Below are 16,403 nucleotides of genomic sequence, written 5' to 3'. Positions count from 1 at the left end.
GCTCACATCGTCATCCCGGCGAGTCGTCCGGTGCCATGGCAGCTAGGCATGGCCTTGAACCAGCAACCCACCAAGTTCATCAGCCCCACACTTACCGACACCGTGGTCGTCGAGAATCACTGCAAACATGAACGATGCTTGCCAAAGCTCTAGACCTCCCAACATTCCTCAGAGCAAAACCTACCCAAACCCCTGCAGTTTTTTGAGCTCTTCAATACCGTTTATCGATGCTGCAACCCAAAATTCCTAAAGTTTGTACTTTATAGCTAAACCTGTCCGAACCCCTGCTCTTTTTGAGCTATTAATCAATGTCTTTCAGTTTGATACAGTCGTCCAGAACGACATGTAAATCCGTGACTTTGTATTAGAGCGGGATATACTAGGAAGCCCAGGGGGAATTTCTTGTGATCAAGAGACCGAAAATATCCAAACGACTCATGACCAACTAAAACTGTCTTCTTGCTGCTTACTCTCTCACCTCCATAAATCTTTTGGAAGTTTCAACTTGTAAAGCTTTTCTTTTGAAAGGGAAAAGAATATGCGACTTTCATTGTCTAGTTTGGAAGTTTCATTGCTGCTCACTCTGTGTCTGTACACACAGAGAAATCTTCGGTTCTTACTCATCGGAGTTAAAAGAGCTCACCATGATTCTTTTAGAGCAAATAGCCAAAGCTCTACAAATGAAAGCTGAGGAGATGAGAGAACTACTTGAAGATGGGACACTAGTTCCACGAATGGAATTCTATGCTCAGCTGTCCTGACAAACGACAGAAGAACAGTTTGAAGGATCGCTACATAAATCGAGGTTCATATAGTTCATTATAACCAAAGGTTCCATCAACTGATCAACACAGAATTGCTGAATCACAGCCATGGCATCGGAGCTGCTGAGACAGGGAAGTTCCCTCCCAATACCTAACGTCCAAGAGTTGGCCAAAGAGCCCATATTCACAGTCCCACCTCGATACTTGCACCCCGATTAGGACCCTCCTGTCATCTCCAACGCCAATTATCTTCCCACAATCCCTGTCATTGACTTGTAAAGACTGCGGCTTCTTCCAGGTATGTATCTGCTGGTCTCCATGTAAGAGATGGATATTAAGTTTTAACTCTCTCTCTCTTGTTTTGAAGAGACACCATGGTCGATGGACAGAAAATGAAGGAATCATACAAATTGAAGATAGATTTAAAGCCATGGCCCATGGTACGCGGATCGTATCGTACATTTGTATGTATCATCCGGTGTTGTGCTTTGCCGGATTTGGTAGGCACAATTGGTGAACATTGGGAAAAAAAGATAAGTGTGTCGTTGGTGATAATTATAAGAAATAATAGGATATTTTAAAAATTTTCCTATTATTCTTTCCTTATTCTCTATTACCTTTTTTAAAGAGACGGTCCTCCTTTCTTACACTACCAATATTTTGATAGTGTCGGCAACACCAACTTTCTCCGGGGAAGAGAAGAGAAGGAGCGTGCTGATTGCTGAGAGACGAAATCACATCCTCTGTAGTCTGTACCCCCTCTCTCTCTCTATCCCTTGCCCTCCCTCTCTCTGTCTCAAACACCGGAACGGAAAGGGAATTAAAAAAAAAAAACCGAAAATCCACCGAATTCCGGCTCCGCACCTTCTGATAGCTGAGACGCCTTCCGATCTGCCCTGATTCTCGTTGCCCTAGATTTCCTATCTCGTTGGATTTCCAATCTAAAATATCTAGATCATCAGTCTCTCCTCGATCTTCTGATATTTTGGTCGGTACCATCGAATTCCTATTTCTATTTTTAGCTTTTGGGGGTTCTCTAAATCCGATCCAGAACAATTGGATCGGGTTTCAATGGCAGCCGCTCGACGCCTCCGAGACCTGCAATCGCAGCCAGGCAACAAGATTTGTGTTGATTGCTCACAGAAAAATCCACAATGGGCGTCTGTATCATACGGCATCTTCATGTGCCTTGAATGTTCTGGCAAGCACCGCGGTCTCGGCGTTCACATCAGCTTCGTCCGATCTGTGACCATGGACTCCTGGTCCGAGATCCAGCTCAAGAAGATGGAAGCCGGCGGCAACGAGCAACTCAACGCGTTCCTCTCTCAATACGGGATCCCTAAAGAGACGGATATCGTCACAAAGTACAACACCAATGCTGCCAGTGTTTACCGCGATAGAATTCAAGCTCTAGCTGAAGGGCGTCCGTGGCGTGATCCTCCAGTCGTTAAAGAAACGTTAGGGATTGGGAAGAAGAAGCCTCCACTGGCGCAGGGTGGCGGTGGTGGTGCCAAAGATGCTAATTTGGGGAGTAATGGAGGTTGGGATAGTTGGGACAACGATGATAGTTTTCGGTATTCGGATATACGGCGGAATCAGTCTACAGGGGATTTTAGGAGTGGTGGTGGTAATGGTGGCGCGAGAGGAATGCCTGCAAGATCAAGGTCGACCGAGGATATTTACACGAGGTCTCAGTTGGAGGCTTCAGCTGCAAACAAAGAGAGCTTTTTCTCAAGGAAAGTTGCCGAGAACGAATCTCGGCCTGAAGGGGTTCCGCCTTCTCAAGGGGGAAAGTACGTAGGGTTTGGATCTACACCTCCGCCAACTCAACGGAATAATTCGCAAGGGGATGTTATTAGGAATACCGTGTCTGTTGTTTCTCAGGTAAGCAGCTCTTTTTCCCTTGGAACCTTTTTGTTTGTCTATCGTAATTTGTTTTTTTTTTAATTTTAAATTTTCTGCTACTTAAAATCTGATTATACTTGTTGGTTAAATGCAAATGATAAATAGCCTCATGACCTTTATCTAATTGTCGAGTGAAAAGGTCTTTGTTAATTGTCGGCCTAGGTTTTTTTGGTGTTTGAGAACCTTGCATATCATCGACACAAAATGGTTTTAGGTCGCTTCTTGCTTTATGAACTGGCTAGAATTTAATATTTATAGGGAGCTCGTAGTCCAATTCTCTTTAGTTTTCGAACACCTTGAGTATCTAAATTCATCTCGATATAAAATGCCAACACAATAAGTTTCCACAGTTAGATTGGTACTTGGCCAGATAATTTTCTGTTGAATCTTGTTTTTTGGACAACTGATCTAAGGTAATAGAAGTGGAGATGAGATTAGAAGTCTAGAACAAGAAATAAAGGATTGTGGTTTACTGAAATGAGGATCGAGAAGCTTGTCTGTAAATGAAATTTAGGGTCTGATCAATTGAATCCACATATAGGGGGAAGACAGGAAAAGAAGTACCAGTATATGGAGATCAAGTGGATGACAGTTTACTTGTCAGGCTGTCAAAGATGTTCACCATCAAACATTTTTCATTAGTTAATAATTGAAAATTATTGAGTGTAGTTACCATTTTTAAAATATCAAATATTCACTTTTTGATGCTTGATAAAGCTATGCCCATCTGCTTCAATATACTATTTTGTTTATTATGACAAGACATGTAGCAAGTATAAGGACATTACATTAGCATTTATAGGGTGTTGGCAGTTGACTACTTCTTATGGACCTTCCTTTTTGAAAATTGAGTTCTTTTTTTTTTTTTTAATTGTTCTTTGACTTCTGTGGCTTTCTTTCCCATTTTTGTTGCTTTCTATCATATTTAGTGCTCATTGGGTTGTCAGTTCTCCTTAACTCTACTTACTATAGCTTCATTGCATGAATGTGTTATTACTTTCTATCTTCTTTCTATTCCTCTTATCCCACCACCGGGAGAAAAAAAATACAAAGCTGATGATTGTATTTTCCAAAACCACAATTGCTCCTAAGTTACTGGATACAAGAAGAAGAATTGCAACATAAATTTACTATCAGAAAAATGGAATAATAGTATAATACAAGCATAGTAAGAAATGGAACCCATGACCTCTGTGCACCCCTCAGTCTACATATCTCCTCTCTTGCATTCCAGTTTTTTTGCATTTTCCCAATTATTATCAAAATAAGGAAAACAATGAAAAACTAGCATTGCCATGTGGCAAATAGGAAAAGGCTGTGAGTTTAATTTGTCAATTGTAAAAACAATTTAACTAATTAGGTTGTTATGTTTATATGGTTCTACGAATTCAAAAATAATATTAAAAATCATATATCGATATGTATTTGTGGGTGTATATAATATTATTTATGTGATTGTCCATGAATCCTACTTTTTTTGGTTCGTACTTCATGATAATTAATATATCAAGGGTCTGGCCACCTGGGAAGATTTTACTTTTCTTCTCCCTTCTTTTCTTTATTTTTTTTCTCTTGCTTTCTTCTCTCTTTCTGTTTGTACAATCTCTTTTCTTAACCTTGGCTGAATCGAATCTAGCTTTTAATGATGATTATATCTGGTTGGGTAGCTATGAAGCTCAACTTTGGAGGATGGATTCCATGGGATGTTACCAACTTCTGAAGTTGCTTGGATGGTATGGAATGGATTTGTTATTGGTGTCTGGAATGGAATTCAGGGATTTCTGATAATATATCAAGATGAGAAGAAGGTGGAGGTTGTAATTGAGCTACTCTATACTATTAGAGATCCATATATTCCTTGGTTCCTTTTGGACTCCGTATTAGAATAGTGGAAGGGTCCTGTTTTTTCCCTTTTACTAGAGAATGAGTTTTTGGAACCTACATCATTTGAAATGAGTTTTTGTTTTTTTTTTCCTTTATCCTTTTTGAGAGTGGAGGTAGCTATCATTTGAAGCTCATACTTTTTTTTTGAGTCGGTAGGCATATATGTCTAAGGAATGAAGCTTTTGTTTGAAAGTGGAGGTAACCACTTTTGAAAGCTCTTTCTTGAGAAAATAAGATGCCACTTATCTGAGGGAGAAGCTCTCTAGTGGTTGTTACAATTTGTTTTTATTTATATGAAAAATTTAAGGGTTACATGAATCCTGCAAAAACTTTCATGCTAGTAATTTTATGGTTGAGGTTTTTTTATCTTAATTTGATATTGTGCCATTTTCTTTTTAGGAGTTGTGTTTGGAATGTCTTGACAGAGACATTATAGATGATGATTTTCTTCTTATTTCCTTTCCACATGGATATGGCTCTCCAGTCTCCATCCATTTCCATTTACATGATTGTTGGGTGTTATTGCTCTGACCGCTATTTGGTTGTAAGTTGAAATTTTCACCGCCTGTTTGCCTCAGGGACTTGGTAGGCTATCTATTGTTGCTGCTTCTGCTGCTAATGTTGTCCAAGCAGGAACAAAAGAGTTCAGTTCCAAGGTATATGACTTTTCTGATTCATTTGTCCTTAATTTTAGCAGTATGTTACTATATATATTTCTCATCTGAAGATAGTTCCATAGGGACCACCTTTCTCTTTTATCTTTTTCTTCCCTTTTTTGTTAGACCTCATAATCCCTGGTTTACACTGAAGTCTTTCTTATGTTACTTTGTTTCTATTTAAAGGGGGTGGAAAACAATGTTTTTGGCCATAGAAGGGCCAAAAGTATAACTGACATTTTATAGATTAAGTTTCTTGCCCCTTTCATACTGAAAGAAGTGGGGCAGAAAGAAGATGATTACAGTTCATTGATAGCCTCTACAGACCACTTGACTTTTAATGTATGATTCAGCTGTAGTGTTTCTTTACATTTTAGAATTTGGAGTACAAAAGTTTCTATTCCATGTTGTTTATAAGATATTAGAACATGGTAATTTCAGGTTTTTTTTTTTTTGAAATTCAACTCTTCGTTTTTCTAAACATACTGAGTGGATTGATTCAATGTGTAAAACAAAAACTAAATGCTTCCATTTTGTATGGCAACCAAGCTGGCTATATTGATCCTTCTTGAATTTGTATGGAATTTCTATCTTCTAAATGTGGTGCCCCAGTTTGACTAGCAACATTGCTAATTTATATCTGTAATTCAGTTATGGACCCAACACAAGTTATTTTAGAATAAAGTAGGAAGGTTATCCCTCCCCACATGGCATCCTGCAATCAAGAATCAACATGAGACCTGGGCTCTGAATGCATTTGCTTCCTTTTTCAAAATGCCTGGTTGATCATTTAGAGAATCTCTATGAATAATTTTTTCTTGAACAATCCAGTTACGTTCATTCATTTAAGTGTTCATATTGCATTGCTATATCCCTATAAAAGTTGTTTACAATCAAGTGCGAAAATAAAAAATAGATCATAATTCATAAGTTACAAGCTCCAATATGCAATGGAATTACACTCATAATCTGTAAGGGGACAATAACATATAAAATGAAACAGCCAGGCAATGATGGGTGTCTCGGAACCATCTGGAAAGAAATCATTTCATTTCAATTTTGATTTCATTTTGTTGTGTAAGTTCTCCATTTGAAATGGCATTTTACCAAAAAAAACAAAAAGAAAGGAAGTGATACTATTTATGATTTCAGTTCTGACATCCAGGTAGTGGCTCCATCTTACTATGAAACTTGCGGTTTAAGTGTCTGGAAAACTCAATTAATGCCATTCATTCCATGTGATTTCTAAACACCATTTAAGCATTTTAGTTTACACCTTAAACTTTGAAATAATCAGAAGTTTAGATAGCCCTATCAATTTTTTCATTGGGTCACTCAAGAGCGTTTCCCTAGCCTATTTGACCATGGAATCTGATTGCCTAAGAAGAGATTTTTCACCTGCACAAATCCGACTTGCTTTCGGTATGATTTTTTAATTCTAATAAGTTGTGCATTTGTGCTAGACGTATATTCTATTTAATAAAGCAATAACATAATTTTTTATATATACTGTAGATGCCTATTAATAATATGTACTTTTGGCGATTCTACCATTTGCCTGGATTATATTTGATGATTTTATAATTATATGAATAAATTTCTATTTGAGTAAAATGCACAACTACGGTTTTGCAGGTAAGAGATGGAGGCTATGATCACAAGGTAAATGAGACAGTAACTGTGGTCACTGCAAAAACTACTGAGATTGGGCAAAAGACCTGGGGAATTATGAAAGGAGTCATGGCAATGGCTTCACAGAAGGTTGAAGAATACACAAAAGAAGGCATTAATTGGAAGGCTGATAACTGGCAGCGAAATGATAATGAGAAGAATGGCTATTATCAGGAGTTCAGGCAGGAGAGCATGGGGTGGAATTCTTCTGGAGGAGGGTACTCCTCATCGGGTAGACAGTTCAACTCTGTCAGTTCTGGCTCTTGGGATGACTGGGACAACAAAGACGATAGAAAAGACGAGTCCAGAAAGGGAGCATCATCTCAGAATGGTGACAGTTGGGCTGGGTGGGATGATGCTAAAGATGATGACTATGACAATTTCTACGTAGGCTCTTCAAGTAAGAGACTGGAGGGTCAGAATGGGAAATCAGATACCCGGTGGACGAAGGGTGGTTTCTTGTAAGGTTGGTGGTTTTTCTATTACATGCTAAATAGGAATGGAGGGTTTGTGTTTTTCAAGATAATCAACATATATAGCTGTTTGCGGAGGCCGGAGTAGCTAATTGCTCTATGAAAACTCGTACAATTTGCGGGATATGGGAATCTTTCTTGTTTGAAAATTCTGCTGTCTGAATTTGTGAACACTGTAATAGTTGTTTCTAGTTTAGTTTATGTCATCACGATTTCTTCTTTATTTCAATAGTAATGTAAATAGTTAGCACTAGTAGTGTGCATTAGAGGCCCAAGAAAGAGACTAGAATGTTATCGTTTCAACTTTACCCATATCTGACAGTATCTGATTCCAATATCTAAATGACGAGCAGTAGACCATAGTGAGATGTGGCAATCAGCTGCATCCTGGTTCCTTGAGAACAGTTCTGCCCATTTCGTTTGGGAGTATTAAGTGAAAATCCCCAAGAAATTTATACTATATAGAAATTGTCTCTAGATAAATATCACATTTATGGTTTGTCTCTAGATAAATCCCCAAGAAAATAGGAATATTCTTTTAGGATTCTTATTTTTCTAGATTTGTTTTGAGGGTTTCTCAAATTTTGGGATGTGGGGCTTCAACAAATAGGTGTGATCCCAGTGAGAAAGGAAATCAAGTGAGAAAGATTTATCGAAAGTGGCTACTCGAGCATCGTTTTCTTCTCAGACACTGTCCAACGGTTAATTTATTGCCGTCGCCTCTGACGATTTTTTTTGGAGGTAATATCATATTTGGCATCCTCTTGCGAGTTACATCCATTTTTTGTACCATTTTTATCGTTTTTCAGTGAATGAGTTCCCCCACAAAATTTTTCTGTCATCTACTTCTTCCACCCCTGGTCGTTCAAAGCCAGAAACCGCCTAATCTACCGTTCTGTGGCGTTCATTCTAACGTTGAAGCTCCAGATTTGGCTTCCGATATATGTGTCTTCAAGATCTGACTTCTTTTCTAGATCTATACTGTTATATATATGTTTCAGATCTGGCGTTTGATCTGATAGACTTGTTTCTATATATGGGTTGGTCTCAAATTTGTAACCTCAACTTGTTTCTAGATTTGGGTTGGTCTCATATTTGTAACCTGATAAACTTGTTTCTAGATCTGATAGACTTATTTCAGATCGATCGGTAACCTGAAATAGTCTCCGTTTTACCAACGCCATAAGAACACTTCAATACTGCTCAATCCCCATTTGCAAGTTGAGTTTCCAATGAATCTCTGGTGCTTGACAGGATATCCTCACTTTGAGCTTTGAAGTTGAAATCTACAGCAAAAGGGAGTACATTGTTTTAGCATAATTACTCTTTAGATTTATTTAGTTTATTTTGGATGATTATTTTCCTTTGTTCTTGTATTTTGATTCTTCTTCTTGGTAGTCTGTCAAACGTCATCTTCAATGAAAATTAAATTATTTGCTCTGTCATCAATTAATGAAGATCAAATGGAAACATGAAAGAATGAAATAATAATGCAAACTAATTTGCTCTATGCTTTCATATAATGAAGATCAAATGGAAACATGAAAATTCAGATAATAAATTAAATGGAAACATGAAAAAGTGAAATAATAATGCAAACTAATTATTTGCTCTATGCATGCAAACCAAGCATGTATGCATTGAAAAATAATCTTTTAGATTTGTTGTTTTATTTCGTTTTGTTTCAGTTCTAGCATTTTGTTATGATGATAATACTTGATCTCATATTTGCATTTTTTTGTTTTCATTTTTACTTTGTTTCAGGTCATCTCAAGCAAACCAAGTAGGGGATTCTTAGGTTGAGGTACCACATACCCTTGTTGACCGTATAAACTCTTTCTTTTTTTCTAGTGAAACTATTAACTTCATACCAGCATGATTTTTTTAGGGGTTTTTACAGTTCATTCCACCCCTAGGTGCAGCTACTAGTAGACTAGGGGTGGACTGAATCTTGCTCGCGGATTGATGTCAAATTCATGGGCAATATGTGGTTTATAGGGGGGACTACCAGTAGACTAGGAGGGGGCTGCAAATTCAATTTCTGAGGGGGATTACAGTCCAAAAAACCTTTTTTTTTAATTTTTCTGTTGATTCTGGTCTTTGCTAATGATTGTAGGTAGCATACTATTAACTTCATATTGGTGGCTGAATCATGCTAGCCGCTAATGCTTTAAACCTAAAAATTGTTGGATGCATATTTGTTGGACTAATGGATTGAATGTTTGTTCTATCTGCAATATTTAAATGTTCTTTTGATCACCACAAGTTTCTTAGTATATTATTATTTTTAGTGATCAAAATAGTTTAAAATAAGCTATTTTTTGAAAAGTTTCTTTGTGTTACACTTTATTTGAAAGATTTGATTCTTGAAAGGGAAGGGAACAAGTTTAAAAAAATGGAAAGCGAAGGAGCGTTAAAAAAAAGGGAAAGGGCTTGTTTCAAAATCAACAAGCCCATGATGATTGCATCCGAGGCCATACATCAAACTTGAAGAAAAAAATGCTCCCATGATAATAATTTGGGCAAGGGCCTGCTAGTCATACCAGGAAGTCATGCTACAAGAGAGGACAATATGAGAAAATGCTTGGTGGTTCATCAATTTTCAAGTCTATAATTTAAATTATACCACTAGGACTGACCTAGGTCAAAGTTTATATTAGCCCAACTTAGAATATTCATTGCATGGGAAGCAAAAGCTCATTCTTTACCATGTGTGCACTGTGGTGGGTCTTAGTAGGGTTGTAATCGAATTGGATTCAGATTGATGATCCAGTCACATGCAAATCCATTTGGATGTAGGGGCATGGATGGGATTGGATTCATATTTAATCTGAGAATTATAAGTTATTTTTTATCCAATCTCTCATCTTTTATATATTTTTTGTTTGGTTAGATGGACAGAGAACTTATGAGAGAGAGAGACTAAAACAGAAAAGAGCTGCTACTTTTACCTTTATTTGGTTTAATTTATTGGCACTATTCATTATCATAATGCAATCTGAATTCAATACCAAGTTTAAATAGGTTTAATTTGAACTCATCTTGCATAGTGCATAACTCTAGGGAAATATTTTTGTCGTTTCAAGTATTTGTTTTAATATCCATGCCCTCCACTCTCTTCCTCCCATTCTCTCTATATATAGTTGTTTATCTTTATTCCCCTTTATTAAATCATCCATTTTTATATTCTCATAGATGGATAATAAAATGTTGATTGTGATCGTTGGAGCTGCAACTAGTGGAGTTGCAATTGCATTGACCATTGTGCAAGAATAGTTAGACTATGTTGATAGGGAGCCTTTTGTCAATCAAGACTTGCAATGATAAGATCTACCATATCGATTGTATATGGGGAGGCAAATTGATTGCTATAACCAATTAAGAATGGGAAATGAAGCTTTACATAGGCTTTGCAAAATTTTATGGGAAACTGGATGACTCTATGATACATTGAGGACTAGTATAGAATAACAAGTTGCTATATTCTTGCATATTTTAACACATAATGTTAGGAATAGAACTACGGGATTTCACTTTAGTAGATACGGAGAGACAATTAGTCGCCATGCAATTCTGAGTTAATCGCCATTTCAACTTTGTAATGGATCACATACCAACTTTTAACTCGCGATATCTTATATGCACCTCACACCAAATTATTGTTTCCACGTGGCAAAATTACACATTCATGTGCTCGACCATGCCATGTCTGACGGAGGTGAGAAACGATGACAAATTTGGGATATTATGTTTCCTATCCAATTTTCTTAGAAAACAAACACATGAAAATGAATTTTAATTATATCGTTTCTCAGGAAACAAACACTGGATACAAAATGGGGAAAATTTATTCCTTTCTCAACAACCAAATGGACCATTAAGTTTTATCATCACTCAATTCTATATTTTTATTAGATGATATCATAATTGATTTTGCTCGTAGTTCTTGTATTACTGTTTACAACCCAGATAAATTGCAAATTTGGCGTTGTTTGTTTGTAGCAATTTATGGTTCACTGTTGGTTTGGGTCTTTACTTTGTTTTGCTTCAGTTTTATTTTACTTAAATATAAATATGCACTATAAACAAAAATAAGAAAAAAACTTAAAACAAAAGTAAAACGAATTTTATACTTTTATTTTTTTTGGCCCAGTGGATGCCCAAACCTTTGCTTTCCTTTCTACCAGTGGAATATTTTATTTTAATTCATTACATTCTCAGGAAATCGGTCAAGAGCTCCTCCATCTCCATGAGGGTTTAACTAGCGCATGGAAGAAGAAATGATGTGGTGGCAATGATCCATTTCCATTACACAAGTTCTGTTTTATTCTATGGAATAAGCATAAGACCATAGGCCAGTGGAAAATTCGTTCTTTTCAATATCATATAGGTAAATTATAAAGATTCCCCCTATACTATAGGGTGACCTCCCTGTACTTTGTTTTACCACAAAGACTATGACCGTGTCGAAATATGCCGTTGCAATATTTTTTAATCCCCACCCTTTAAGAAAAACACTATTTTATCTTCTCTGACCTCACGATATAGGAATAGTAGCAGCGGCAGTAATCCAATCAGCAAAGGAGACATCAACAAAGAAGGGGAAGAGATTTTCGTCCCTCCTCTCAACTTTGCCATGATCGATAGTGGCGTCTTCCATTCTAGATTCTCAGACACAGCGAACTTGGGGAGAGATGTCAATTAATTGACGTCGGTGTTGCCAACGCCGACGGGGACACATAATTCACTTTGATCCTGTGCTTACCAGGATACCGACTGGCAGACCACACTCCGGCAAAGGGGATGGCGAGAGAATGACAACTCGAAGCGGGAGCTCTATTGGGGCGCAATGGACCCCTTGGCATCGGGCAAAGACGATATGCGAGTTTCAGGAGAAGCCTATACGCCTCCAGTGCATCGTATCACCAACAACTACACATTGCGGGGAGCTTCAAAGCTAACAGGGTCAACTTGTTCACCATCGAGCAAAAGATGACGCAGAGCTTAACGGTAATGGAAGAGCACGACCAAATCGCAGTTGCTTGACAAAAGGTTAAGCCATTTCTCAGACAGCGAGCCAACCCAAGACATGGGCTTAGCTATTGAGAGCAAAACTTTTTGTAAAAGGACCGAGATGAAAATGAGCCACCGACGTCGAAACTCTATTATCCTTGTTTCTTTCGAGTATTCCACAAATCTTCTATTCTCTATGTCAGAGCCCAGAGGACAATAGAAGGTAGATGAGATCGACCAGCCTTGCTTCCTCCGGTTTTTTCAAAACAAGGCGATTACTACGAAAATCCTCCTCACTGCACGCCATTCTTTCTCTCAGAGAGAGGGGGGGGGTGCAACCGGGCAGGCAACAAAGATGAAAGGACGCGACTGCGGGTCTGACTAACTCTGGTGCCTTCAGTCCCAAGTCCAAACCCAAAAAACGAAAAACAAACGATTCCCTCTAAATGAAGTACTTGTGCGTGTTCTTTTATTTATAGAAAATCTCATCGATGGCTTTAGGTACAAGAACAGCAGCAACGGTGGTAATCCAAGCAGCGGCATTGGGAAGGCCACTGCACACCTCTTCGTTGATCATGTCTGCCTTGTCGTCATCATCGCCGACGTCCAAGACGAACTGGGCCAGCGGGTCGCCGCATCTATTGGCACAGACAGGTGTATCTATATTCACTGCGACGTCACCGATGAAGATTAATTCAAGTCCATGGTGGAACGGACAGTTCGAAGCTACGATCACCTGGACATCATATTCAACAACGTTGGTATCTTTAACAACCACCAGGGTATCCTGGACCTTGATTTAACTACTTGTGATCATCTCTTCGCCGTAAAAGTCTGGGGAATGGCCACTTGCGTGAAGCATGTCGTGCAATCCATAGTGGTTACAGGCGTCAAGGGGAGCATCGTGTGCATGGCGAGCATGGTTGCTACCAGCAGAGCCGAGAACTACAACGACTACGTCATGTCGAAACATGCAATGCTGGGGCTGGTGCGGTCGGCCAGTCGGTATCTTGGTAAGCACGGGATCAAAGTGAACTGCGTGTCCCCGTCGGCGTTGACAACACCGACGTCAATTAATTGACATCTCTCCCAAAGTTTGATGTGTTTGGGAATCCAAAACGAAAGACGCCACTGTCGACCATGGCAAAGTTGAGAGGAGGGAATTGTGAGGTCGGGAAAGATGAACGGTGTTTTTCTTACAAGGGTAATATAGGGATTAAAAAAATATTGTAACTCAGATTTTAAATAAATTCTCTTTGTCACACGATGATAGTACAAGGGGGTCTTTGTCACAAAACAAAGTAAGGGGGTTACCCATGAAATAAATAAATAAATTCTCTTTAGACATGCAACACGATCCAACTCGGACATGATAATCTACAAAAGACATTGTTTTCACACTTATAAGGTATTCTGGGAGCAGCCCAACTTCTGTGCTTGGTCTTGGACTTGAAAATTGGTCCATCTACGTTAGGTATTGCTACTAAAAGCCTAAAACATTGCTAATTTTTTTACTTATTCAATCTTCTCCTGGGCTTAGAACCATACAATGAGCAAGACATCTCAATTCTCAAGCCAAGATACTTCATGTCCAGTTATCCTACCCACAAGACACTACATCCGTTCATCTGCAACATCTTTCTTATACCCTTCCTCAAATGAGAATTTTAAACACACACACACACTCTTACTTTGGACTCTAAGAATTAAAGAGGTCATTTTTGTCCATCCCTAATTGTGAGGGCATAAAATGTAATATGAACTACCATTTTTCATTTATTCAATTCCACCACACTAAGGTTCTATTCGTTTACAAGTTTCTCACTTACCCATGTTCCTTTGATTCCCATGTAAGTAAGATAATGACCCTTTTATCCATAAAAATTTAATGTTGAAATTTACAAATTTGTCCCATTATGTTTTATAATTTTTTCTCAAGATGGAAAAGTTATTTATCTACTTAAGAAATGAATAAGTTTTACCTACATAAATGAGACTATCTTTATAATGGGGCTCAATACCCATTATCCAACTTTCCCCCTCTTATTCATCGATAAACAACACATGGCCTAAATCTTATATTTAAGGTATCAATTCCTATTATCTTCTATTAAATCTAGGGAGAAATTGATGAAACCTCCCTTGAAGTTTGATAATTACAATCACCTTCCCTAAACTTTTTGACACAATTAGATCTCCTCCGTTATAATCATTTGACAATAAGCACAAAAATGTCCAAATATCCATGCAGCTACTTTTGACCAAAATGTTTCTTTTCCAATTTTTATCTTCATAACAATAAGTACTACAAATCATTTAAATTCATTTTTCAAATTTATCATTCATATAATTGCTCAAGGGTAAAGTGCAACTTTAAATTCTTTTTTTTTTTTGTTCTTCATAAAGTTTGTATTGTTTTTTTTTCCTTGTAGAACCAGCATTGTTAGTAAATGCATGTTTGTTTTGGACATCCTGTGCCTCTTGTTAGAGGATTCTAATATAAGAGATCTCCTTACAACTATGTCAAAAAGTTCAAGGCAGATGATTGTAATTACCAATCTTCAAGGGAGATTTCAACAATTGTCAAAAGCTATGAGTTCATTGTAAGGAAATTGGAGTCAGTACTATAAATGAGGCTAAAGCTTGGGCAGCAGTTGAAGCCCATAGGGTTGCTTGCAAATTTCCCCAGCATCAGTGCATCATAGAGGGTGACTCGAAACTAATTATTGATGGTCTTAGGGCTCGTGTGGATCCTCAATGGAACGTTATCAATATCATTGTAGAATGCCAAGGTATATGCGCTCATTTCAACATCAACATATCCAACAATCACGCCCTCAGAGAAGTGAACTTTGGTGTAGATCATTTGGCCAATATGGGACACCAATGCACTTTGTCGGATTCTAGTGTTGTCGATTCTAAACTTTATTTTATTTGCTTGTTTGATGCTTATGGTCTTGTCAGCAAGAGAGATTCAAATCTACAAATTTTCCCTTTTTCTAGCAAAAAAAAAAGTGTAGTTTTTTCTTACCAATAAACTATTCTCAGTAGATTTATATCTAATACTGTTAATGATATAAAATCCATTATTTTTTAAACTGACCCTAAAAATGAAATATAGGTCAACCCATGAAGTCAAGATTAAATAATGTAGTTTTGAAAATAGAAATAAATACAAAATGGTTCAATTAAAAAAAAACACTGCCTTATTTTATACTTCGAATAACATAAAAACTAATAGAACTAAGAGACAAAAGATTCAATACAATTAGGAGGCTGTCTCACCTAAAAAATAAAATCAACATCTAAAACCAACTGAGCTAAAGAGTGGGCAGCCCTGGTAAGAGTTCTCGGCATATAACTAAACTTAACTACCCTAAAAAGAGTTGTGCAAACTAATAATGTTATCAATATAGTCAAGAAACTTCTCAAGGAAGAGAAGGAGATCCACAGGCCCAAAAATCTATATCAGATTTAGCATAAAAAAGAATCAGGACAGAGACCCCCACATATGGATAGCAAAAAGTTCAGCTGCTAAAGCATTACCCGAAACTCCTTTCCACTTCCAACAAATAAGAAATCTGTATTAGAATCAAACACACACAAGCCGTAAGAAATCCCAACATTCAATATTACCCCCTCCTCATCATACTTGAAAATAACATCAAAGAGTTCAAGAGAAGGGAAATTGTCAAATTGGTATTCATCTTATTTGAAATTGCCAAAGTAGAAGAAAGTAAAGATTAAGAGGCACCAGTTTCAGCACATAGTTTCCTACCTAAGTCAACATCCACTTAACTGAACGTTTAGTCTTGTTAAAAGTAATATCATTTTGTGCAAACAAAATAAAAAGCAGAACCCAACCACAATTTATATCAATGTATCAAATAAAAAAAAGCAAAATAAAACATTATAGAAAAAATATTTAGGCACTTCTCTAATATTTTATATCAACCATATCAAAGAAAAGAAGTGTGATAAACAATAATTGTTTTTAGTGATGGTGGAAATGAAATATAAATTTGAAAATTGACTAT

The 16,403-nt window shown here is 37.3% G+C and overlaps 1 protein-coding gene and 1 pseudogene across 4 annotated transcripts; both read left to right on the top strand.

Moving 5' to 3' along the window:
- The first annotated feature begins 1,360 nt into the window (after positions 1 to 1,360).
- Positions 1,361 to 10,778, top strand: LOC104594589 (putative ADP-ribosylation factor GTPase-activating protein AGD6). Of its 4 annotated transcripts, XM_010254947.3 has the most exons (5): positions 1,361 to 2,648; positions 5,132 to 5,209; positions 6,845 to 7,346; positions 9,118 to 9,157; positions 10,549 to 10,778. In XM_010254947.3, the coding sequence occupies exons 1-3, from the start codon at positions 1,836 to 1,838 to the stop codon at positions 7,343 to 7,345; spliced, it is 1,392 nt and encodes a 463-aa protein (XP_010253249.1). In that variant the 5' UTR covers positions 1,361 to 1,835; the 3' UTR covers position 7,346; positions 9,118 to 9,157; positions 10,549 to 10,778. The 4 variants fall into 4 exon arrangements, with proteins under 4 accessions (XP_010253249.1, XP_019052812.1, XP_010253248.1 ...); XM_019197267.2 differs by lacking the exon at positions 9,118 to 9,157; XM_010254946.3 differs by lacking the exon at positions 10,549 to 10,778 and having other exon boundaries at positions 9,118 to 9,590.
- Positions 10,779 to 12,757: 1,979 nt separating this feature from the next.
- On the top strand, positions 12,758 to 14,205 carry LOC148801878 ((+)-cis,cis-nepetalactol synthase NEPS3 pseudogene; annotated as a pseudogene).
- The last annotated feature ends 2,198 nt before the right edge of the window (positions 14,206 to 16,403 follow it).

This window comes from Nelumbo nucifera, chromosome 2 (genome assembly GCF_055504915.1).
Source record: "Nelumbo nucifera cultivar China Antique chromosome 2, China Antique-T2T, whole genome shotgun sequence".
Lineage (NCBI taxonomy): Eukaryota > Viridiplantae > Streptophyta > Magnoliopsida > Proteales > Nelumbonaceae > Nelumbo > Nelumbo nucifera.
The sequence above is the reverse complement of the archived record's forward strand: the minus strand, read 5'-3'. Positions and strand labels throughout refer to the sequence as shown.

Bases quoted from the DNA above. Each gene is read 5' to 3' on its own strand.
- LOC104594589 (XM_019197267.2), top strand. From the start codon at position 1,836: ATGGCAGCCGCTCGACGCCTCCGAGACCTGCAATCGCAGCCAGGCAAC. The intron at 2,649-5,131 runs GTAAGCAGCTCT...TGTTTGCCTCAG, and splicing joins CCGTGTCTGTTGTTTCTCAG to GGACTTGGTAGGCTATCTAT. The intron at 5,210-6,844 runs GTATATGACTTT...ACGGTTTTGCAG, and splicing joins CAAAAGAGTTCAGTTCCAAG to GTAAGAGATGGAGGCTATGA.